At 42.6% G+C, this 24,638-nt stretch overlaps 1 protein-coding gene across 1 annotated transcript in view; it reads right to left on the reverse strand.

The window, feature by feature from the left end:
• LOC119257450 (kalirin) overlaps nt 1-24,638 on the reverse strand; it is a 476,694-nt gene that overhangs the window by 292,737 nt on the left and 159,319 nt on the right. The window contains exon 3 of the mRNA XM_054701110.1: nt 4,013-4,087. Coding sequence (XP_054557085.1) covers nt 4,013-4,087 — 75 coding nt within the window. The remainder of the gene's footprint in view (nt 1-4,012; nt 4,088-24,638) is intronic.

The following is a 24,638-nucleotide window of genomic DNA, read 5'->3' on the forward strand; positions in this document are numbered from 1 at the left end:
AGAGGGGATCATACCAAAAGTTGGGTTCTGCAAGAGGTTACTGTGTGCACACAATTTTCTTAAGGGAATGAAGTTATTCATAGTTTGGAGTTGCTTTTTTATGCTTAATGGACATATATCTTAATGAAAATTACATCTCTAAAAAGGAGCTATAATATACAGTATTTCCCAAATGTATTTAAGAGTAGAAGTCATTTTTCTCTTGGGCAATAAGGGGATCATCTATGGAACACACTTTGAGGGACACAGGTCTGGGGCACAAAGACTGTGCCACAGCATCATGGGGTTTCCCTGGAACAATGGGGAACCATGTCAGTGAGAGGTAAGGAGACAAACAGGGATCATTTGGATGTGGCCAAAAAATGGGTCTGAGTGCATGCGAAGACAATAAGGGCGAGATGGGTCCTGCACAAGAAGGTGACTAAAAGGGACAATGGGCACTGTTAGTGGAAGGAACACTAGAGAGAGGGCCTAGGTGGAGCCCTAAGTTGTGAATAATGGAGCAGGATGGGGTAGGTCTGGAATGTAGGGTTCCCTGAGGAATAGTTGCAGATTCTGTGACATACACACACACACATGCACGCACACACATGCACACATACACACATGTACACATGCACACATACACACATGAACACATGCACGCGCACACACACACACGCTCACGCCCACGCACAGAAGCTGTGAGATCGAAGTGGATTATTCCAAATATATGTTCCCATGGCAGCACGGCTTTCCTTTACCCTGGTCATGCTGGGGGCACTGGCAGGGGAGAGTGGGCACAACCAACAGTTTGCTTCCCTGCTTACCACCTTCCTGCAGTGCTTTCTCCTCAGAAGGAAATGCAATAGCTCCACTGCATTTTTAATTGTGGGTTTCTTTATTTTGCTTTATTCTTGTTTTTTGTCTTTTAAAAGTTCATGATGTAAGGGGCTTTTTTGGTTTGTTTTTGTTTTTAGATGCAGCTAGTCATCTCCCTGGTGGCCTCAGCGTCCTTCCCAGGCATGGTAGGGAAATGTTCCCTGAGCTCAAAACTCCTGGCACCCTGCACAGATGAAAAAGACTTAGCCCAGGTGCTAAGTTGGCATGTGGGGAGGAGCGGCACTCACCCAGCCCCTTTGATCCTGTTCTGGGGCACTTCTATCTGCCTCATGCCTGACAAACTGCCTTCTTGGCACTCCAATTTTATGTGCTCCATCAGGACACTTTCCTAAGCCAGGAAGCTCTTTTCTAGGGTTGACTCGGTTCTGCCCAGGGCTCTAACAGAATTCACATGGAAAAAAGCCATGAACAATCAAGCAAGTCTCCCCCATGTCAGAGTGTACTGTGTCTGCACTCAGGTACCCTGAACTGATGCAGAATGGGATGGTGCTCACAGGCCAAGCATTAAAGCTAGGAAAGCTCCTGGAGGATGCAAACTGGGACTTGGAGAGGAGAAGAGATGCTTAAAGTAGCAGAAGGTGTGGGGAAAGCACTGCAGGAAGAGGAAGTTCAGGCTAGAGAGAAAAGAGGGGACTAGCAAGACACATAGGGGACAGGAAGAATATCAGTTTAACTAAGGCTCAGAGCCATTGAAGAAGAAGGGTAAGTTCTGACTAGGTTCCACTTGGGAGTAAATAATAGAGGCCTGAGGGTGCTATGGGCAGCAGAAGTCAGAGACCTGGTGTTACCCAGGTGTTAGCCACAAGGTCCTTCCACATGCTCAGCAAGCACTCAGATCCAAGTTTGGAAGTTGTCTTACCTTCACCTCTACCCATACTGAAATTGCTGCCAAGTGGCCCTGCAAAGGGATCAGCCTTCGGTGACCTGACCTCACTGTCTAGTAGGATATACAAGCACCTAACATGAATGGAAAGGCAGGTTCCTGGTCCCTCTTGTTGGACAGCAACAACACTAATCAAATACTGGCATTATTATTACTCTACCACTAATAATAATAAGGAATGCACTTGATTCCATACAAAGGATTACATACTCACACTGCACATAGTCCTGCCTCCCACCACCCCCACCCAGACTCTCCTCTTCCCTCTTGTTCGGTGGGAGATTTCCTCTTCCCCATATCCCCTCCCTCTCTTTTTTCTCTCCATCTTGACTGTCACCCATCAGCCAGACCAGTAGGGCCTGTGCAGAGAACCTTGGCACTGTTGGCCCATTCTGGCTTTTTCCCTGTGATTCTACAGTCATTATTATGGATAACCAGATCATCCAGGAACAAAAGCTCCATCCAAATAGCATGTACTTAAAAGGTGATTCTTGGCTAGTCATACATTATTGCTTCATCCCCTGCCAGAGACGATGATCAGGAGACCCAGAGTGGAGGCATGGAGCTGGCACCTGGAATAAAGCTGGTACACCTCATGGTTGGAGAATGGCAGCAGCCCTTGGCCAGTCACTGGCTCTTACAACCTCAGTCACTGGTGCCTACAACCAGTCTTTTCCTTAAAACTAAGCTTGTGAGTATCTTAGACTTCTGGTCTCTGGTCTTTCTTGGAACTATACAGTTCTGCAGATATGGTGAGGAAGAAATCATTGACAGTAATTAGCGTAAGCTAACTAATGGTCCCCAATGGTCCTCATCTCCAGAACCTGTAAATGCTTCTTCATTTGGAAAAACAGTCTTTGCAAATGTGACTAAGTCAGGGTCTTAAAATGGGGAGATTATCCTGTGTTATAAATGAGCCTTAAATGCAGTCCGAGGTATCCTTACCATGAGGTAGAAAGAGATTTGATACAGACAAACAAGAAGAAGCATTGTTACCCCAGAGGCAGATGTGGGAGTGATGTAGTCACAAGCCAGACAATGACACAAGCAAAAGCAGTCACCAAAAGCCAGAGGAAGCAAGAGACAAGTTCCCCAGTAGAGCCTCTGGAAGCATAGCATAGCCTTCCTGACACCTGGACTTCAGCTGCTGAACTAACTTTGGACTTCTGGCCTTCATAACTGTGAGAGAATACATTTCTTTTTTTTTTTTTTAAAGAATTTTTTTTTAATAGAGGCATGTTTTTATTTATTTGTTTGTTTGTTTGTTTGTTTGTTTATACATGCACTGGGTACAGTCAGAAGCGCGGGAGGGTGAGAGAATTCACCAGAGCCAGAGCGGGGAGCAGAGCAGGCAGAAGGACCGAAGTACACTGCTGAGGGGAGCAGCAGGCGGCAGGAGAGGTCTGCGCGCCATGTGGGACCCTCCTCTGGTGGCCGGGGAGCAGCCGGGGATCGAACCGGCGCCACAGAGGCCGCGGGCAGCTTCGCAACCCAGCGCTCAACCGCTGCGCCACCGGGGAGGCCCAGAGAATACATTTCTATTGTCACCAAATTTGTAGTAACTTATTACAGCAGCAATAAGAAAATAACACACTACCTAAAGAAGAGTACATGGCTATGTTCCAACAAGATTTTCTACATAAAACCAGATAGCTGGCCCACAGGTGCAGTTTGCTGACCCCTGGATTAGACATGAAAAGGTACAGGTGCATAAGGTGAGTTGGAGAGAAAGGTCAGAAATAAATGTTTAGATGTCATTCAGAAATATATAAATAAATGCAAACACTTGAATACCTTTTACTAGGAAGGAGAGATAAGAAGGAACTGGAAATGTTTTTAATCCATGTCCCACTCAGAGGAGAACCCAAACAAAACCTCTGGGAATGTGTGAAGTGGACAGTTTTCCAGCTGAAGCATCTCTCCTAAGGGCCTCACAGCAGCAGCTCTTGCTGAGCCTGACAGGCCCAGGAGGGTGAAGCTGGTCAAGATGTGTGAAGGCTGGTGTCACCTCCCTGTGTTTGTGAATGCCCTCCAGGACACCCAGTGAGGACCGAGCCCTGCCTTCTCTTTCTGTCTGCCTCTGCAGAGAGGCAGCAGTTGCTCGGAACATTGCTTCCATGTCCTGCTTCTCTCTAACATGAGGAAGTGAATGCCTACACATATGTGCATGCACACACACACAACCACACACACAACCACACACACAACTTCTCTAGGTCTATAGAAGAAAGTTCCACAGACACTCACCAGACACGAAAGCCACTTTTTCCTTTAGGATGGGAAGGACATCAGAAGCTTTCAAACCATCATTCCGAAAAGATCCTGTGGACAATAAAACAGAAAGAATCAGGATGAGAGAGGTCAGGTGGCTGAATTCCTGGGTCCCACCCTCAGCCTCCCAACCCACAATAGGTCCTATTCAGGCTCTACAGTCCAGCCCACTGGGCCAGGGTCCAAAACAGAAGGGATACCAACACATGATACCAGGCCGCAGGGATGACCAAGGGTGAGGGACCAGGTGCGTCTCAAGGAAGGAACAGTCTGAGCCACCCTCCACCATGTACACAAAGTCATGCCCTGGGTACCACAACTACCACAGCTCTATTACTATAAACTTGAAGACTGGACCTTTTCTTTTTTCATTTTCTTCAAGAAATATTACGCACATATATACTTGTGTATATGTGTGTGTGTATGTGTATACATATATATATATTATATCTTTGTTCATTTTTTTGAAGATTTATCTATTTATGCATACAAGAACTGGGGTACAGGCTAGAGGTGTGTGTGGGGGTGAGGGGATTCACCAGAGACAGAGTGGGGAACAGAACAGGCAGATTGACTGAAACACACTGCTGCGGTGAGCAGCAGGCAAGACAGGAGAGGTCTGCTGCACCATGTGGGTATCTCCCTGGCCGGGGTATCAAACTCATGCTGCAGTGGTTGCGGACTGCTTCACAGGTTGCATCTTAATCCCTGTTTTACTGTGTCTGGCACACATTAAATACCTGTTGAAGGTTAATTAATATCAAGATAGACTACAGTGCCCTAAATAATTCTTTTTGTGTTTTCTGTAATCTGTTAGTCTTTATTTTACAACTGGGATAAGTACACTACAAAAGCCTTAAGTTGGAAGCAAAGTTGAATGCAATACCATTCTCCATCCTTCTTCTTCCCCCTCAATGTCACCATCATAAGACTGCAATGCACAGGGGGTGGGGAAAGACTAAGCGCCTGGGAAGGAAATGCCCTCCCTTCTTCAGCAACTCATTCTCTGCCTAGGTCTCACTTTGGAAATTTATTTCTTTGATCTGGCTGAGTTCCTGTTAGGGGACTGGAGGCAGAGGCCTGGACTCACAAAGAATGAAAAACAATGATGTGCCTGGGGGAACAGTGGCTTCTGGAGGCAAAAGACAACCCAGCCCAGCATGAACTGCATGGGAAGGGAGGATCCAGCTTCTCTATGCACACAAAATCCCAGGCCAGCCCACTGTGCCCTATCATTTAATCCTCACAAGGATTCTCAGGGAGAACCAGCCCACTCTCAGATCCCTGGAGCTGCAAGTGGAATCTCTGCTGTGTCTCACCACTGGGGACAGGGCACAGATGGAGCCCGGAAGAGAGTTCTGTGTCAGCTCAGTGAGACAGAGCGGGAGACCACAACACCCCCTCTTAGTGCTTTTCTCCACTTGCCTTACTTCCTTGTGGTCCAAATGTGACAATCTGCAGAGGGAGAAACACGCTGAGAAGGATGGGTTCACTCAGGGTTGCCTCACTCCCTAAACACTGACTGCATCAAGAGACCCACCTGGGAGTTCTGGCAACAATCAAGAATAATAAGATCACTGGCTTGCAGAAGGGAAATGAGCGTGTTACACACTCAACACTCCATGGCCAGGCAAATTTCCAAATTTTCTCGGAACATTTCACTTACTCTTTTTCATTTTTCACTAAATGAAGATAGAGTTTTTATTCATCAGTTGCTTCTTATTATAAGCTGGTCCATAGTACTTGATGCTAGAGTGACCAGCTGCAACACTCTCTTGAGAAGACCAACAGAAGTGAAAAAAAAAATGACACCCTAAAAAGGAAAACTTACTTTTATCCTTAGCTCATACAGATCTTCATGCTCTGACCTTATCTCCCAACACAGCAAAACTGTTAAATCTCACTTGTTGATTAGAATCAACAGATAATTACAGAATCTACAAATAGATCTTTTTTCAACTCTCATGCATTAAGGAGATGTTCTGGCTTCCTTGACAAGAAGAGTGCTGTCAGGCTTTAGCAACTAGAAAAGGATCATCTTCAAGAAATACATGAATTGTGTGTATAAGACGAAGCTTCTGCGACAAAATTAGCTTATTTTTGAATGTGAAATGTCTTCATATTCATCATTTTTAAAACATTCTCTTCCATATCACTATATACACTATTAATTTCTACAGAAAGAAATTTTAATAAGAAAAGTTAAACTTTAGCCCTGTCTTCCTCCAAACTATTTACAAGTTTTTAGCAAGGCTCAAACTACTAAGATTTTACTGTATAACAAGAATCCATATCACCCTCTTCTCTCCTAAACTCCTGTTCTATTTTTTCTACTGTTCTTCCTCTCCTTCCCTACCCTGTAAAAATGTACAAGAAGACTCTTAATTCCATACCATTCCCATATATTAAAGAAGAGTTTGGAATTTGCTATAATGAAAGCAAAAGATTCCTCATCGTACCTTCACCTCTCTTCCACCTATGGGGAAAGGGAGAGAATTCACGTCTCATCTTTCACATCACACTCATCATGTCTCACCTCTTCCTTCTTCCCTCCAGACTCCAGGAACTGAGAGAAGGGGAGCAGTGAGCAGCTTGTCCCTGTAGCTTGCAGCCATGGGCTCAAGCAAACGTCAATAACTTAGGTTGCTTGGTCTAAGGTTCTTTAGGACTTCCTCTCCCCCAGCCAAAATCTTCCCCAACTGGTTCAGACTTCTGTTCAGTTCTCTGCCAGGTTGTGTGCCCATCATAAGAAAACCTAAAGTGTCCAGACTTAAAAAACCCTTAACTAGGGGATAATCATTTCCAACAACAAAGATTTTTCACATTACAAAAGGATTTGCTCCAGGGTCTCTTTAAATAAAAGCTGCCTTCATGGTTTGAATTAGTTTTTCATTTGCCAAAAATTGAATTACAAATAGCTTTTCAACAACATATGTATTATGTGAAGCCAAATAGAGCTAAACTAATTAGCCCAGCAACTCAGAAATTGGTGACCTTGCATAGAAAACCTATTTGCACTGGCTGAAGAGCCTAAGTATAAATTCCCCCAGGCCCTCATGAAACCAGTTGTCAGAATCCATAATAAAGGGGAAGTTCATTGAAGGCTAACTCAAACAGGACCAATGAAATAGCAACATGTTTTCACTATCAGGTACATGTCTCAGCGGGCTCATAGTAAATGTTCAACAAATATTTGATGGGGGCCTCCCCGGTAGCTAAGCGGATGGAACACAGCGTTGTGAAGCTGTCTGGCTGTCCGCAGCCTCTGCAGCTTGGGTTCGATTCCCGGCCGGCCAGGGAGATTCCCACATGGCACAGCAGACCTCTCCTGTCACGCCCGTTGCTCCCCTCAGCAGTGCTTTTGGTCCGTCTGCCTGTTCTGCTCCCCACTCTCTGGTGAATTCTCTCACCCTCCTGCGCCTCGGGCCTTTACCCCAGCTATTGCATAAATAAAAAATAAATGTTTAAAAAAGTATTTGATGAAAGAATAAATAAATGAATGAAATGCTAACCCTTTCTAAAGTGACTTGCATAAGGTCAGTGGCCTCATCTGTCACAGCAAGTGCTGGTGATCTTAGTAGATAATCTCTGGAGTACCACTCAGCTCCAGTATTCTGAGATTTCCTAAACCATTTCTTCATACTTATTGGCTTTTAAGATCCTCCGATTATCAGATCAATGTGGTTTGAAAGAAAGTATTACAAACAAATTCCCTAAGATGATTCAATGCACTTTGGAAAGATAAAACAATGCTTTCCTGGACTCCCAGCCCATTCTTTCCCAGGAATTAATTCAGGGATTTGATGCTCAGGGTGTGTCACCCCATTCTGCACATAGCACTAATTACCAAACTGGGAGTTCAGAGATGGAAGAACTTCTGTGAGGCATTCACACCTGGAAAGAGGCAGATTTGAATTGCCATTGCCATTTCTGATACAAGGTACATTTGATAAATTGTAGACCAATCTTAGATTAGCTTTCCCCTCTAAAAAGAACGCCTGTTAAAATGTGAACCTCTTGCTAACTCTAAACAAAGCCAAAGAAGAAATCAGAAAGTCTTAAGGCCCTGGAGTTACTATAGGAAAAAATTCAAATCAGAGGGCACCCTTATGGACCTGACCCAAGGAAGGCTGTGCTTGCTCTTAAGGACAAAGGCATGCTTCACTGGCTTTCAGCGCTAATCCCACCCCATACATGTCCTGCTGCTGCCAGAATTACAAGCCTGCTGTTCTGTTAATTAGCAAAGCTGAAATGCTCTGCATCTATTAGGAAAGTAAAAATTACCACAGCTATCACCCCAGGATCTCCAGCATGGGTCTTCTCCAAGCCCCAGTTTTGCCTCCTCCTTCCTCCAAATGTGTTATTCTCATATGCTGCTGGCTGTTCCTCTTCACTTGTCCCTAGTCACCCTTTTGCATGCTGAATATGCCAATCATCCTTATCACAGTTCCCAGCCTCATGTGGTCCCATGTGCAAACGCTGGACTGCCCTGTGTCACAGGTCCTGTCCATGGTTTTGTGACTCTGGAGTGGCAGCGAGTCCCCCAGGGTGGTTGGGTGCCCTGTGCTCCATGCTAACCTCCTTCAGGAAGCAATCCTGAGTTTAACAAGTGAAGAAACAAACAACTAAGTATTGAACATTTGGAGGTACAAGTTGCTATGGAAACCATGAACTGCTCTTTATTTTCCTCTGGTTCTCAGACACACCCCCTTAATTGGCACTTATTTATAAGTTACTGTGCAAGTATTCTAACATTGCTTCAAGTGGCCCTGAATCATTTCATCACCAGGACGGCAATTTCTCAATGCTTGAGTCTCTGCATTCTCTTTCCATTCCATCTCTGTGGGGTCCAGCACAAGTGCCTCAGTCCAAGTAGCACTGAATCACTAAATGATCTGCTGCACAAAGGAAGGTTTGACTTGCAGTTGTGAATTCCAAGAGCTCATTAGGCATAACCTCAGTTTAAACATAAATTGGACAGTTTCCTATTCCCAGAGTTATTCTTTCCTCCATTCTTTATTAAGCACTTATTATGTCTAGGCCTTATTTTAGGTTTTTCTGACAAATAATAAATGGACCCTGATCTCCAAGATCTTCCAAGAAGATGGAGATAGGACAAGGAGCTATTATCAGAGATAGGATACTAACTGTGAGACTACAAGGGAGTTCAAAAGAAAGCACCCTAAAGATTTGCTACTCAGTGTCAGTGGCATTGTGAACCAACTAAAACACTGCTAGAAGTGTAGAGACCCACCCCAGACATATAGAATCAATCACAACTTGTGATTTTAATAAGAACCTAAGTGACTCATATGCACATTACATTTTGGAAAGACTCTACACTCATTTTGGGAAGCACTTTCTACTACAGAGTTGCCCCAGAGGCAGAGATAGATACAAGCAACCTTTAGCCTCGTCTCTGCAGAACCTCTAAAATCTGACCTAGTGCTGTTCATTACCCTTCTGACCTCTACTATGGGAAGACTCCTCACCACTACTATTAGGGATTCCAGAGACTCAGCCATCAACCTGTCACCTACCACTCAAATTCAGTTCTGGAATAAAAACCCCAGGATATAGGTAAATTCCCCCTCTAGGGCATTGAGACAGGACCATGTCTTTTTTTTTTGGGGGGGGGATATTTATGAACAACACCTGCCCAAACCGCTCAAAATTTTGGTAGCTTCATCCACCTTGTCATGGATCAAATATTTTCAACAAAAAATTTTCCTCACTACCCCAACCTTTAGAACCCTGACTTCTCCAAACTGTTCTCATTACAAAAAATACTGTCACCAATCATATTTACAGACCAAGATGCCATCTCTGAGATGGCCCTGGAGAGAGCCAGTTGGTTCATGCTTCTTTGCCCCACCTGCACTCCCAGAGACAAAGCCCTGACCAGGAAACAGGGTTGGGGGTGGGGTGTGGGGTGGGGCCGGGGGGAGTTCCACATCTAATGAGAACACTGTGCTCATTTAGGCAATTCTCTCCCTTGGAGGGGAGACCCAATTTCTGCCTTCTGAGAGTTTCCAGTCTAACAGAATACTTACTTCTCATTTCCCCTGATACCAAGAAGCCACCAGAAGCAACACAACTTAAGATTTCAAGATTCTGACAAAATCCTCCCCTCCAGCTTCCAACCCGGCTATCCTATAACCCCATATCCTGATTGATGGTGCCATTATCCACTGAGTCACCCAAACAGAAACCAGGGAAACATCCCTAGATACCTCCCTCCCTATATCCCTGATATGGATTCAGTCCCTCAGTGCTACTGAGTCTATCTCATAAGTTTCTCTCTAACCCATTGTTTCCTTCATGCATTGCCCCTCAAGTTGAGCTGCCCATGAATTGTACCCTATCACTCTTGAAATTCTGTGTTTTCCTTCTACTCCCCACTAATAGATCCTGACACCCTAAGGGTAGAACCATGTCCTATTCATTGTTTTACACCAGCACCTAACATAGTATCTGTCATGCAAAGACAAAGCAGAAAGAAAGGGGCAAAGAAGCTATGTACAGAGATGCAGAGAGTTTACTGACCAAGCAGGAAAGCAGAGTTAGGGAGTGAGAAAAAGAGAGCATGGAGGTGGTGGGTGGGCTCAAAGATCTTTCTCTGAACCTAATATGTCAAGGGTAGGCTCCTAGGAAGGCATCAGCAAAAATGTGTCTTCAAGCACCTTCAGAAGCTCAGAGAACCACAGACAGCTGGAACTGTGCCACCGAAAGGGCCAGCACTACATGGAATCTGGCTGGTCCCTGAGAAAAGCTGTAACTCCAGAACAGAGCTGGACCTAGCAGGCTCTGACTCCACCCTTCAGGTCACATTCTGCTCTACCTTCAAGGAGACAGGGAGGATGTAATACAAGGATGGTGGGTGATGTAATACAAGTGCAGGGGGCACTGGAACTTTGTCTTTTCAGTTCCAGGAGGCAGGAAGAATGTTTGCCTATGAGATATCTTTGGGAGCCTTCCAGGTCAGTAGCAGGCAGGAGTTTGTATGAGGCCTCACGAAGATACAATGTGGAGCTAAACCACGAAAGGAAGAGACTCAAGGTCATGGTCCCTTCTCTGTAGGTCTTGATGGGCAAAATCATTGGGAGAAGACAATGACAATGAAATGAAACAATGATCTTCAGTCCCCAACACTTCCTTCCCTCATTCTCCCCTTTCCTGTATTTACACAAAAGAAGGATAGTATTAACAAGAGAGGAAACAATAAGGAAAAAAGGTAAGAGGCAGAGATATAGAGCTGCAGAGAAAGACAAGGAGCATGCGCACAAGCGATCTCTCTCTACCCCCCCCCTCACACACACACACACACACACACACACAGGTGAATATCTTGTCTCTTCCTTATAGACGCTAACGAGCTATTGAGAAAACTGCATGTTGGAAAACTCCTCCAGTGACTATAAATATGTTCCTTGGTGCTCTTGTTAAAACAACTGCCACTGAGGCAGGATGTTCTTAGAGGAAAGAATAAATCTGGCAGAGGAAGAGACCTGGCAGTTTTGTGTCAGCAAGAGAACACACAGCAGAGTATGGAGAACCACCTGCCTGCCCCAGCCTAGGATCCATCTGCTCACAGTGAGGCTGACCCCAGCAGCCGTCCTTTACCACTGACACACACAAATGTCAAATCAGTCCTGAGTGCATCCTCCCTCTGGGAGCAAGCATGCTAGCAGCAGCCAGGGAGAAGGGACAGGGTGCCAGAGTACTCCCTGGCATCAGGCCATGGGACTTCTAAAAGAAGGGCATTCATGAGCATTATATAACCTGATTTTAATGCAAAAAGGAGAGGGAAGAAAACATGAACCTAAATCTTCTTTTGATTATTGCTAAATACTAGGCTTTTCCAAGCAAACTGATTAGCCTCACACAAGGTGAGGCAGTTAACCAGGCACTGGAGATTAGGCAGTCTTTTTTTTTTTTTTAATATTTAAAGGGCAGGTTTATTAGGGCAAGGGACAGAAAAGTAAAAGACACTTGCATAGAGACAAGCGGGCAGGAAGAGTTGCCCCAGAAGGGACGGGTTTGCTAAGAGAGGCCTGCGTGGTGGCAGGCAGGCAGCCTTGAGGAGAGCTGCCTCTGCTGAGGGAGGTCAGTGAAGAAAAGTCCAGGCATGGTACAAGTCATGGGCAGGCAGGGAGGCTGCTGCCCTGTGGAGGGAGAAAGTTGTTGAAAAGAAGTACCTGCATAGTCACAGGTGGGCAGACGGAGTGCCTGGGCAGTCTTTACATTAAGGAGAAGCAATGTCTACCTTCATCTAACTCTGACATGCATTTTTAAAATTTTATTGCTGTAGAGAAGAACTGGAATGTAGGCCAAAGGTGTGGGGAGTAAGAGGACTCACCAAAGACAGAGTGGGGAGAACAGGAGGATTTACTGAAATATACTGCTAAGGGGAACAGTGGGCAAGACAAGAAGTCTTCAGTACCATTTGTGGGTTAGCTCCCTGACCAGGGATCAAACCAGGGACATAGAGGTGATGGCACTGAGACTTAACCCCCAGGCCACCAGGGAGGCCCTCTGACATGCTCTGGAACGTCACGCCTCACAATGACCATTTCGTGCCCTGCACTGTAGTGGCTGTGTATCTTCCTCGGGGTGTCTTCCCTAGCTCTTCCTCACCCCAGGCTGACTGCAGCCTTCTCTTCTGTAGGTCCCATTGTAGTGCCATCTCCATCTGCATCTGACTCCTCTCTAGACTCTAAGCTCCTGCTGCCAAGGTCTGCTTCTTTCCATATTGTCTGGCACACAGCTGCTGCTTCAGCTGGTTCCAGGAACCAAGTTTTACATATCCACAGGGCCATGGTGTCTTCCACAAAAAGATCCTTCTGACTGCTGTGCCTATCCTCTGACCCTTCTCTGTGCCTATCTGTACTCCCATTTCACTTGCACATGAACTCTAATTGTGTCTAATTTCAAATATTAACTTTCTAAAGTCAATGTTAGATATAAAGGCCTGGCTAAATGGCTACTTTTTTTGTTGTTGTTGTTGGGTTTTTTTTTTTTTTTTGGTGTTTCTTTTTTTCCCCATATTTTATTTTATTTTATTTTATTATTATTTAAATTTTATTTTTTATTCCCCTTACAATTACAACCCCCTTATTTTGACCCCAAGCCCTGCTTTCCCCACCCCCACTTCCCATAGAGTGTCTCTGGTTCATAGTTGTTTGTTGATTTTGATATTTTCTTTCATATAGTTATTCTTTTTCCTGGTCCCTTATTTAAGTTTTCTAGATTCCTGCTATGAGTGAGACCATCCGGTATTTTTCTTTTTCTTTCTGGCTTATTTCTCTGAGCATGATCCCTTCTAGCTCCATCCATGTTGCTGCAAATTGCATGTGTTTATCTTTTTTGAATGCTGAGTAATATTCCATGGTATGTACCACATCTTCTTGATCTAGTCATCTATTTTTGGGCATTTGGGTTGTTTCCAAAGCTTAGCTTAAATGGCTACTTTTGAAGAACAGAAATTTGTAACACTTGCCATTGCTAAATTGGCTCCATTAAAGATCACTAATAATTAGCACTTTAAACATGTGGGTAACACCTCTCTAAGCCCAGCTAATGAGCAAACTGTTTCTGTTTATTCTTCACAAGATTTAATATTAGTTTGAGTTGAGACTTCAGCTGCAATACACACAGGCTCACTCACTTACCCTTCCTCCCCAGAAAAGTTGACATCATTCAGTGCACACTAGGCCCAAGAAAATGGCCACTTCAGAAGCGACTATGTCTGACCATCACTTTCTTTTTTAACTGATTCTTTCCTAGATGACCAGATTATTGAGTGTATTCATGCCTCATGGAGTGGTGACGGTGATAGATTTATTGTGTTTTGTGATACTGAGCATTACTCTTGGATAGGTTCTCAAAGTAACACAAAACATTAGCCAGTAATGAATTAGTCTGTGATGAATACAAGCAAACTATTTAACAGTAGTAATGTATTTACTATAATGAGTTTAGGTAAATTTACAGGGGTGTTTAAAGGCAGGGTGTGTGCTATAGAAATTCAGACATATAAAAGGCTCATTCCTGGAGAACCCCTTTTTAAAATTTATTTATTTATGCATCAAGAACTGGGTTTTAGGCCAGAGGTGCAGGGGGTGGGTGAGGGGATCCACCAGAGATAGAGTAGGGAGCAGAACAGGCAGACTAGTCAGTGCTGAGGGGAGCAGCAGGCGAGCCAGGAGAGGTCTGCTGCACCATGTGGGTAGCTCCCTGGCTGGGGATTGATCTCATGCTGCAGTAGCTGTGGCTAGCTTCATAGATTGCGTCTTAACCCCTTGCACCACCATGGAGACCCATTCCTGGATACCCTTACCCTCAGTTCCTCTGCCTCTTCCAACAATGTGCATATCAACAGTATTTTTATTTTAACTTAATTGGGGCATAATTACTTTAGTAAATATGAAATTGATAATTTGAAAAGCTAGCTTTGGTTTCTGCCATTTTGGAAGGCACTCTGGCAGGCATCAAACATGAAATGTCCCAGCACTTCCTCCAAAACTTCTCCCTTCTCCCCCCACACCCTATGGCCTGAATTCAGATGCAGGTGGCAGTAAAGAAGCAATGGCTGACTGCAGAGCTCAGAGAAATCCCCCATGGGCAATGCAGAGTTCTTCCCTATCACCACCTTCACACTTTCTCATTCCATAGCTGTGCCATTCCTGGCCTATCTCACAACGATGACTGTCAGTGGAAGCAATGCCATGGGTCCACCATGGCCACAGAACCACTAGGGCCAAAGTAATAATCACCCCAAAGTTATATTATTGAACAAACATCAGCAAACTAAAGCACCCTCTCCCACTTCAAGGACATGCGTGCTGCTGTCCTTGGTCCTGAGCTACTACGTAGTGGCTTCACAGAGTGGCTGCTGTCCAGCCCATCCTAAGTGAACCAAATGAGAAAGAGGAAGAGATGTCAGAGACATCAAGGTAAACCACGAGATAAACAAATATGAAATGTTGAAGGGACAAAATTGAAAAGATTACTGAAGAGAATAAAAAGACCTATTTTAGTATTGTTTTCAAATAATTGCAATAACCAACAAGGAAAGGTCTTACACAACACACAAACACACACACACACACACACACACACACCCCACACTTACCTCATGGAATTGAAAGAGCATAAGCCCTGTAAGTTCCCCAATAATAAACTGGCTGACCATATCTTAAGTGAATGTATTTGCCACAGAGAGCTAAGCAATTTTTAAATTTCTCCTTAAGGTTATTGCCTCAGGTATCGAAACACTACACAATTCAACTCAATAAATATTTTGTGGAACACCTACTATATGTCCAGGTAAGGTTTTAATTACTGTGTGTACAGTGATAAGAAGTATAAAGTTCCTAACCTTAAGGAACCCTTAGCTTATGGGGACATTCAGAAATATCAATATGTAATATCCTTTAAGAAATACAATTATGGAGATGTATATGAGGGAGGAAATTTTCAAAGAAATCCCAAAAGAAATAGTAAAACTCAAGCTCTAAGAAAGTGACTTAAAAGTGAAAACATGGCAACTAGAGAAGAGGCAAAATGTTATGGATCATCAGCAAAGTCCGGGACTAGACAGGACAGTGGTGAGTACTGTCCAAGGTCTCTGGTGACTTTAGAGGAACAGGAAGTATGACTGAGGCATGGTGGTTCCCCCTCTCCACCCCCATAGCCCTTCCAGAATAAAGAAATATGAGTAGATGCTTGCCAGAGACAAGCAGCAAAACTTCTACCTGTGGGCCTAGGATAGCCAGCTGTCAGGGTAAGCTAGGAAATGACCAAGGTCAGGAGAGGGTCCTTCTCATGATGTCTGCTCTTTCTTTAGAGAGAAACTAACAAGGTCAAATTCTGAACAGGAAACAAGAGTAATCCAAATTATGTAATGAATAGAATTCTTCTCCAGAATTATGTTAAGAAACAAGGAACTAGGAAATATTTACAAAGGATTGCCTAAATCTTCAACTCTGCTCACCAGAGAATACAATATGTCACATGTCCCAGGAACACCTGGTAAACTCAAGCAGGCTTCCAAGCCCTCCTCAAAATTGTGTGTGGGCTTCCCCTGTGGCACAGCTGGTTGAGCACAGCGCTGAGAAGCTGTCCACAGCCTCTGCAGTGCCAGTTCGATTCCTGGCCAGCCAGGGGGATACCCACATGGCGCGGCAGACCTCTCCTGTCTCGCCTGCTGCTTCCCTCAGCAGTGTGTTTCAGTCGTCTGCCTGCTCTGCTCCCCGCTCTGTGTCTGGTGAATCCTCTCACCCTCCCGAGCCTCTGGCCTATGCCCCAGTTCTTGTATAAATAAATAAATCTTTTAAAAAAAACTTAAAAAAATGTGTGTGGTAGGGAGGGTCATGTACCTCATGAAGCTGCATGCAAATTATTGTATCTATATCCACATGTGTCCATTTTTCTAACTTACAGTTTTCTCTAGTTCCAATTTTCATAGGCATTAATGGCTCTCTAAATGGTTGAGAACCAGTGGGGTAAGGGAAAATCAAATTAGACCCTAGAAGTTGTCTTGAGTTCTGACTATTAGACTACTGATGTCCATCATGGCCCACTTTCTAACACTCTTAGATTAGCTTGGAGCCAATACTGTGATTGGGCTGGAAAAGAAAGAAACTAGAGAAGTGATTTTTAGATTCCATAGTTTGTATAAAAGGAAGCTGAGGCAGACAATGGGAGGTATAGGCTATGTGTGGGGCTCATGTGCTCTAAGGATAAGGTAAATCAGAAGTGGCTACCTCTCACATAAAGTTACTGAAAGCCAGAAAAATTGAGGTTAGACATAAAATGAGTTTTATGGATACTAAACAGTGCCTTTCCTGGATGCTCAACAAGTGTGGATGACTATGTGAATGAACAGATGAGTGAACAAATAAGAGAATAAATGCAGAAAATGGTAGCTGAAATCTACTACCTCACTTTTCTACTACACACCTGGAAGGCACACTGCTCACATTCATCTGTGTGGTTCCTCTGAATTTTCCCTCCTATCCAGTCTGGACTATCTGGCAAGTACTCCACCTACCCTCACCAGATTCCCCAGATGTACAGGAAAGCCTCCTTCTACCAAAGGGAGACAGCTGATCCATTAATTAAGTACTTGCCCCCTTCTCTGTGTCCAGAGAGCTATGGCATCAAACATGGGCATCCACACTCATCTCCATGTCTTGGTGGCTGTAGTTAGTGGACCTTATTCCTTCTTGCTTGGCTCTTCTTCCCCACTTCCCTTCTGAAGATAGCTTCCAGATGCAGGGGTACAGTACAGAAGGACTTTCTGAAAAGCACCCCTACTAAAAGTGTATCCCCATAGCAGGGCTACTATCAAGGTGACAGAGTGCCAATATCTACCTATAGCAAAATCCTCAGAGCCCCACGAGGAGCCACTGCTGCTGGCAGGTAGAAAGGACAGAAGCCTGAGGAGAGTCCTACCCTGCAGACCTTTTCCTTGATTAGCCTCCAGCTTTCAGGCTATTGTGAGTGGGAACTGTGCAACAAAAGTCTAGAAAGGGCACAGAGCTATGTATGGAGGCACAGGAGGAATGATGAATACAAATCCAGGTGAGTTGTACATCCAAATCCACCTACTACATAGAATAATCACTGCAAGCTGATAGATGTCCATGATCTCTGAAATTCTTTTCTCATTAATTATCTAATACTTAGTATTTTCCCCAGTGATCTGAGCAGAATACCTCCAGGACACAGGGACATCTGGTCCTGTTTGCTCCTTTGAAGAAGAGGAGTTTTTGCCATGACCAGGGAGCTATGAGCTTGCCTTGCCCATGGAAGAATGTGCACATGTCCTCAGATAACAGCTTGCTTGTTAAAGACTAGGATGATGCAAAGTTAGGGAGTCAAGATATTTATCATGGCTTTGTACCATTGGAAAATCACAAACAAACTAAATGTTCTACCACCAATTATTGGTAAAAATCATCCATGGCATAGCCACTCAAAGCAGACATTAAATATGGCACTATAGGAGAATAACTAATGTCATGGGAAATTTTAAGTGGGAAAGACAGATTTAGCATGTATAAACTTTATCACAACTACAAGAACTATTTTGTGTACAAGTGTGTGTAAAAACCACATACACATGTACATTGTAATTATTTATGGAAAATGGCACTAAAATGGACTGTTTGGAAAATAATGAATAAGGTAATCCTCATAACTTCACACAATATACAAAAAACAAATTTTTAGACAGATTAGAGACCCAAATCTTAAAAATGACATACAAAAAACCTAAAAGAGAAAATATGGGTATTTCACTGATCCTTGAATGAGAAAGAGCTCTTTAGGCAGAAAAAAAAAAGTATTGGAAGAAATCAGAAAACAAAATATTAATGGTTTTATCTATGTAAAAATTTGAACTACACATCAGTGGTATAAAAAATTGAAAAAGTAAATGTTAATCTGGGAAACATTTACAACACATATGATAAATAAAGGATTAATATTTGAAAAATAGACAAAGAATATACATTCAAACAATGAAAAATAAGAAAAAGTAGTCAACCTAATTAGAAACTAAAAAAATACAAACTAAACAATGAGCTGTTTGAAGATTCACTGAATTTGCAAAAATTTTGAAAAGGTAATAATCCTCAGTGCTGGCAAGAACTCAGATCCACCCTTCCTGCCACATCTCTGCTAGTGCAAATAAAATTGCTGCAACCTTCCCAGAAATCAGTTTGATAATATGAATCATAAATTATAATGCTACACATAATCAATGAACTAATAATTCCCCTTCTGGATGTTGACTAATGAACTGAGGAAAAATGAGACAACATTTGAGGACAAGCAGCACTTTTTATTGTGGTCCCAAACTGCAAACTCCAAGAGAAGAGAATGAGTCAAACTTGAGAGTTATAAATGCAACAATCAGCCATTAAAATGTGTATTTTTGAGTGATTTATAATTTCATGAAATATGCAAAATATGTAAAGTGAAAATTAGGATACTAAAGATACATGTATTACATACATTAGGCTGAATCATATGAAACTGTCAAGACTCAAGTGTTTCATTACCTTCAGAAATGGCAATTTGATATGATCCAAAATACGAATATAATGTATTTCTAGGACATGGTATTATGGGAATAATTCATTTTCCTCTTTATACTTCTCTATACAATTTTAAAAATTTCTACAATGAATATGTGTTAAAATTTTAAAGTTGCATAATTATATGAAGACTATATGAAGAAACATCTAAAACTTTATATTAAACCACCTCTGTCTTTTCTCTTATCTAGATTTTATAATTCTCTGTTTCTTTGATCTCTTAATATCTCGATGCTCTTCACCTTTGTCACTCCTTCAACTTGTTGCATAGTCTGTTATTTGCTATTTAGGGTGTGTTCCCAGAATAAGAAGCAGGGTCCTAGAAAGGATCTGACCTAAGCTGTCAGTCACCCTTTTTCTCAGAAGCCTTCTCAGACCAGGCACATCAATCAAGAGATTTCCACTGTCCAGAAATGGCCCTCTGCCTGCCCATAGGTGGGGAAGGAAGGCTGCGTCCTCATTGGAACCCACCTCACTCGTGTCACTGCCACTCTTCCGATGCTGGGACTGAGGATCCTACCCCTGCCCCATGGCTCACAAGTAAAAGGTAAAGGTTCACAAGTTTGGGAGAGTCAACCACCCTGCAACAGCACACCAGTGAGGATTAATCCATTTACCCTCAGCCTGCTCTCTCGTTGTGCTCCACATTCTCTCTGGATGTCTGCCAGCATCCTCATCCTTTACACAACTAGGACTATGGGTGACACATCCTGTCCCAGCACTTCGTAACTGTGCCACGCATAAGGTGTTTGGGCCTCATGGGAAGACAGAAAAAACACCAGACTTGATGATCTGGGTTCAACTTATACCAATTTAGCAATTTGGGGGAGGCTTCTCATTTCTCTGTCTTCATTTTCCTCAAGTGGATATTTCAATACTACCCCAGGAAGGATTAGACAAATTCAAGGTAAAACAGTTGCCAGACTGCAAAGACTTGCACAAAAGTAAGGCATTAGCTATAGTGCCTGCATTGTAAACTTTTTGTGAAAGCAATAATGATTTTAAACTTTCTGTTGTTGAATATTGTCTCTGCCTTTAAGCTCTAACTAAATCCTTCCAAACGCCATTATCATCACCACCAGCCTCAGGAGAGAAGCAGCTGTCTGTATTGGTGACCATGCTCAGAGAAAACATGGGAAATCCTGACTGTTCTGGTGTCTCTGGTCTGAGGACATAAATGTGCTAACTGCAACCTTGATCGCTTGGTAGGCATTAGTCTGGTAGACAAGCATGGTGCTAGATGCTGGGTAACCATTCCATTTAGGGAACACAGGGAACATGGTTTCCAATATGGGGTAGGGTCTATGTCAAAATAACAAAATGCACTTCCCTGAACTCCTGTATGTGTAACTGTCTCAGCACACCCAACAGGACACTCAGATGACCCAAACCTGGGAAGACACTCTTAGACCATGAAATGCCAGTCCCCGTAGAGTTCAGTCCTGCCACCAAAATCTCTTCCTCTTCTGGCAACTGAATATATCCTTGAGCCCTCCCTGCCCTCCCCAGTCCCCCAATACATAGAAAGATGGATTTTTCCAGAAATGAGCTAGGGCCTCTACCTTCCATATCTTCACCAGTCTCTCAGAATAAAGTATCTCCTCCTCATGCCTCCTTCTCCCACTTACCCTGATCTAGAAGGAACTCCCAATGTGCCTAATGACTATAATGAATGGCCCATACCATTCAGTTGAATGGAGACAATCACCTTCTCCTCAGATCACAGAACTGTGACAAAACACATCCCTCCCTAAAGGACTTGTTGTAGGCTATAGCCAAACAGAACCTAACAGAATGTCAGAGCTGGGAAGTCCTTACAGTCTTTCTTTACAAGAAGAGATTCATTGAGGGAAGGGACTCGGGTCACATGACGAGTCTGGTGGCCCAATCTTAGCCAAGCATTCCCAGCTGTACACCACAAGGCCTGAAGAGGACAGATATGCCCATATTTAAATGGCATATTTAAATAGGTTGATGATAACGTTGAGTTTTGCTAACCAATAAGAGTAGCCACTGGCTACATATGGCTATTTACACTTCAATTAATTAAAATTAGAAATTCATTTCTTCATTCATATTGGCCACACTTGAAATGGCTGGTGGCTATCATTGAAGAGCACAGCTAAAGAAAATGCCATCATTATAGAAACCTTCTACTGGGGAAGTACTAGTCATTTAGATGGATAGATTTCCTACAAGAAGTTAAGTTCTCTGACTCCTGTGCTCCCATGGAACACCCTGGGAATGTTCTCTATACCCCATAGCCAATGACTGAGTGAAAGAACAGCCCATGATAGAAACCGAGATGGGTTCAGCCAGCAGGGACACAGCTCCCATGAAAACACTCATCTGCCATGGAAGGGAGCATAGAGATGGCTTTCATGGTCTAAGCATACAAGGTGAGGGAAAAAAAAAAGTAGCTTCTCACTCCTCTTCTCTGTTTTTCAAAAAGTATTATTATAAATTTTTGGGAACTGGTCAGATTTTCCAATAGGAATCAACTTTAGGTCACTAACCAAGCCTCATGCAGATGTCTTTGACCCTCAGTCACTCTGGGAGGTGGCTGTGCCAGAAACTGAAAAGCCTAAATGAGAAGAAATACCCTCAGGTTCCCTACTGGGGAAAAAATTCTTCACAAAGGTAGAAGGTATAATATTTCCTAGAAGCAATTTGAAAACCTGTATGTATGCTTACATTGTAGGGTTCCATCTCTCTCTATCTAGCCAATGTAGAGCTGGATGGTTGGCCTGAAATCAGGCTGCCATGCAATAGCAAGAAGGCCAGCGTACTAGGTGGGATATTGAAGAAGGAAGTCCAACATATGACAAGGTGAGAATCACCCAAAAGAATCTGTAAACAATCTGTCAAGGTAAAAGGCCCCTGGCAAGTAGGTTTGACTTGTTCTGTTCTACTCAAAAGTTCAAGTAATAACCTGATTAAGGAAATTTCTGCCAATAAAAGATGAGTTTTAGTTATCTCCAATAAGTACATCTTTTTCCATAAATGATGGTTCATTAAAATGACACCAGAGAGGAGAGAAACTATCAGTTCAATAAAAAGACCATGCCCTCCAGCTATTTTCAAAACCCAGAGTTCTAACCATATAAGAAATCAGGAAAGAATTATTCTGAGTTCCAGTGTCTCAGTTAAGAGCTCTGTATATAGTACTATGGTGGCAATACCTGATGGAGGTATCCCCATATTACCTAAATTAAAAATAAATTAAAAAAAAACTACTGATAGAATTAGTATTTATAGCTAATAAAATATTCAACGAACACTTGATTTCTATAAGCCATGTGAGTATGTCTGTAGCAGAAATAGTTAATATTGTTATTTCAATTAAGACATTTTCTTATAACAATAAAGTCCTTTTTCATTTTGGAAGGCTCTAACCCTCCTTCTCTACTTGAAGGATTCAACAACATCCAACTCAAAAAAATGGTACTTAGCTTTATTGCTCCTTTGTTTTCCCATTTACCAAACATAAGGAACACCAATCACATGAGGTTATTATGAGAATTAACTGAGATTATGTGTAGACAGCAGACATCCAGTAAGTGCTAGGTGATGGAGTGCATAAATGAATTAACAAAACGCCTGGTCTGTGCAATTGATTTGTCACTGGGCTCAACTGTACAAACCTGGAAATACCCAAACTACAGAAACCATTTACAATTTAAAACACAATCATCCATATGCTGCCAGTGTCTGAAATTATAGACACAATTGGGAGGAAATGAGCAGTCTCTAGAGAGCAGGCCTTACAAATTCAGATGACTGCAAAGGTGAGGACATTATGGTTCCTAAAGAAAACTCTTCCTGTCAACATTTTGTGATTCTGCATCTGTACAAATAAAAAGAGTAGTCACAAATCTAATAATTTCAGCATTGATGTTCATCAAACTCTATATGTAGATTTGGAAGTGTGCACCATTCAACTGCAGCCCAACATGTGAAGAGAAGCTAAGCCATAGCTGTGGTGCTGTTGCAAGCTAGTAACATTCCTGATGCAGGGAAGAACACTGGACTGGGCATCTAAAGATCTGAGTTCCCCTGTGGCTTTTTCAAAGTCTCTTCCCTTTCTGGCCCTCATTTTCAACACCAGTAAATAGACAAACCAGACTAGATGATGACTGAAGCTGCTCCCTCCTTGCTTGTTTCATTTCTTAGTTCTGCTTGATTATGGAAGACATAATGGCCAGAGAGAAGTTAGAGGAGGGGGCATCTCAGAGGGAAATGAGAACCTCAGGGGTGAGAATCACTCTGGGAGATACCATACCTAGTTAATTGTAAAATGCATCATTAGTTTATATACCACTTAGAAAGAAAATAACTACTGCAATTAAAACTATTGCACACCATAAACTATAAGCTACATGCTGATTTCAGAGATGTCAAAATATGGGTGGGGGAATCAATGATTAGAATTATTGATTAGAATCAATGAATTATGGGACTAACATTTACTAAATACCTGTTACAGTCTAGACATTGAGCTAATTGTTTTATGTGTATTATTTCACTTACCCCTGAAACAACCTGATGAAATAGAAATGTATAAACATTCAGCTTTTTTTAGTGGAAAAAATGGAGATACAGAAGGTTTACATAACTTGCTTAAGGTCATCTAACTAGTCATTAGAAAAGATTACACTTGAAACTACAGTATTTCAATCTAAACTTCATCTTAACATTTTACCCTTTGGAGAAAGGCCGGGGCACTTGAAAGAAAGTTGAAAATGAATTGTATGATAGAGATAGGGCTAAAATACTAAAACTATCAGAATACATTGATGGAACTTATTAGGATGAAATACTTTGAATTAGGAGGGACCTTTGAGATAACATAAGACAACCATATAATTTATAGACAAAGAAACTAAAGTCCAGAGGGTTTATGTATTTGTCCAAGGTTACACAGCCAGTTGTGTAAAAATCTAGGTTTCTCCTTTTTTTTTTCTATGTAATAAGATCAACCTCTCTTGTCTATAGTTACCTGAATCTTATTTACCATTACTGTATTTTCAAGTTCTAGGCAAATTCCCATCCCAACTTAATCATTGGTTTCTTAGTGATTTCCCTGTGATTGCATAAGCAAATTCACTCAGTTTTCAGGATGGAGTTCCTTCAAGTCTGAGACACAGAACCATTCTCTAAGCATTTTGGGCAGTGGACAGACAGTTGGGTCTGGGTTCTTATTCCATCTCTAGGAACCTGGTAGCCTTAATTCCTCTTTGCCTTGTAGATTCATATGTAAAAGGAGGCTATTAATAGCAATACCACACTGAGACAATGTGTCTGTATATATATATAGTCCTATGGCATCGGTAGGCGGGCAACCTGTGGCCTTTATAATAGCTATGACTATTGATGGAGCTTCGTACTTTTCCTATCCCCTCACCTTTCTTGGCCATCAATTTTAACATGGATAATCTACTTTGAATTTTCCCATCTGGAGTCCAATCTCTTGGCTGCAGACAGAGGAGGGATAA

This window comes from Talpa occidentalis, unplaced genomic scaffold, assembly GCF_014898055.3.
Source record: "Talpa occidentalis isolate TD23 unplaced genomic scaffold, MPIMG_talOcc4v2.1 talOcc4.4, whole genome shotgun sequence".
NCBI lineage: Eukaryota > Metazoa > Chordata > Mammalia > Eulipotyphla > Talpidae > Talpa > Talpa occidentalis.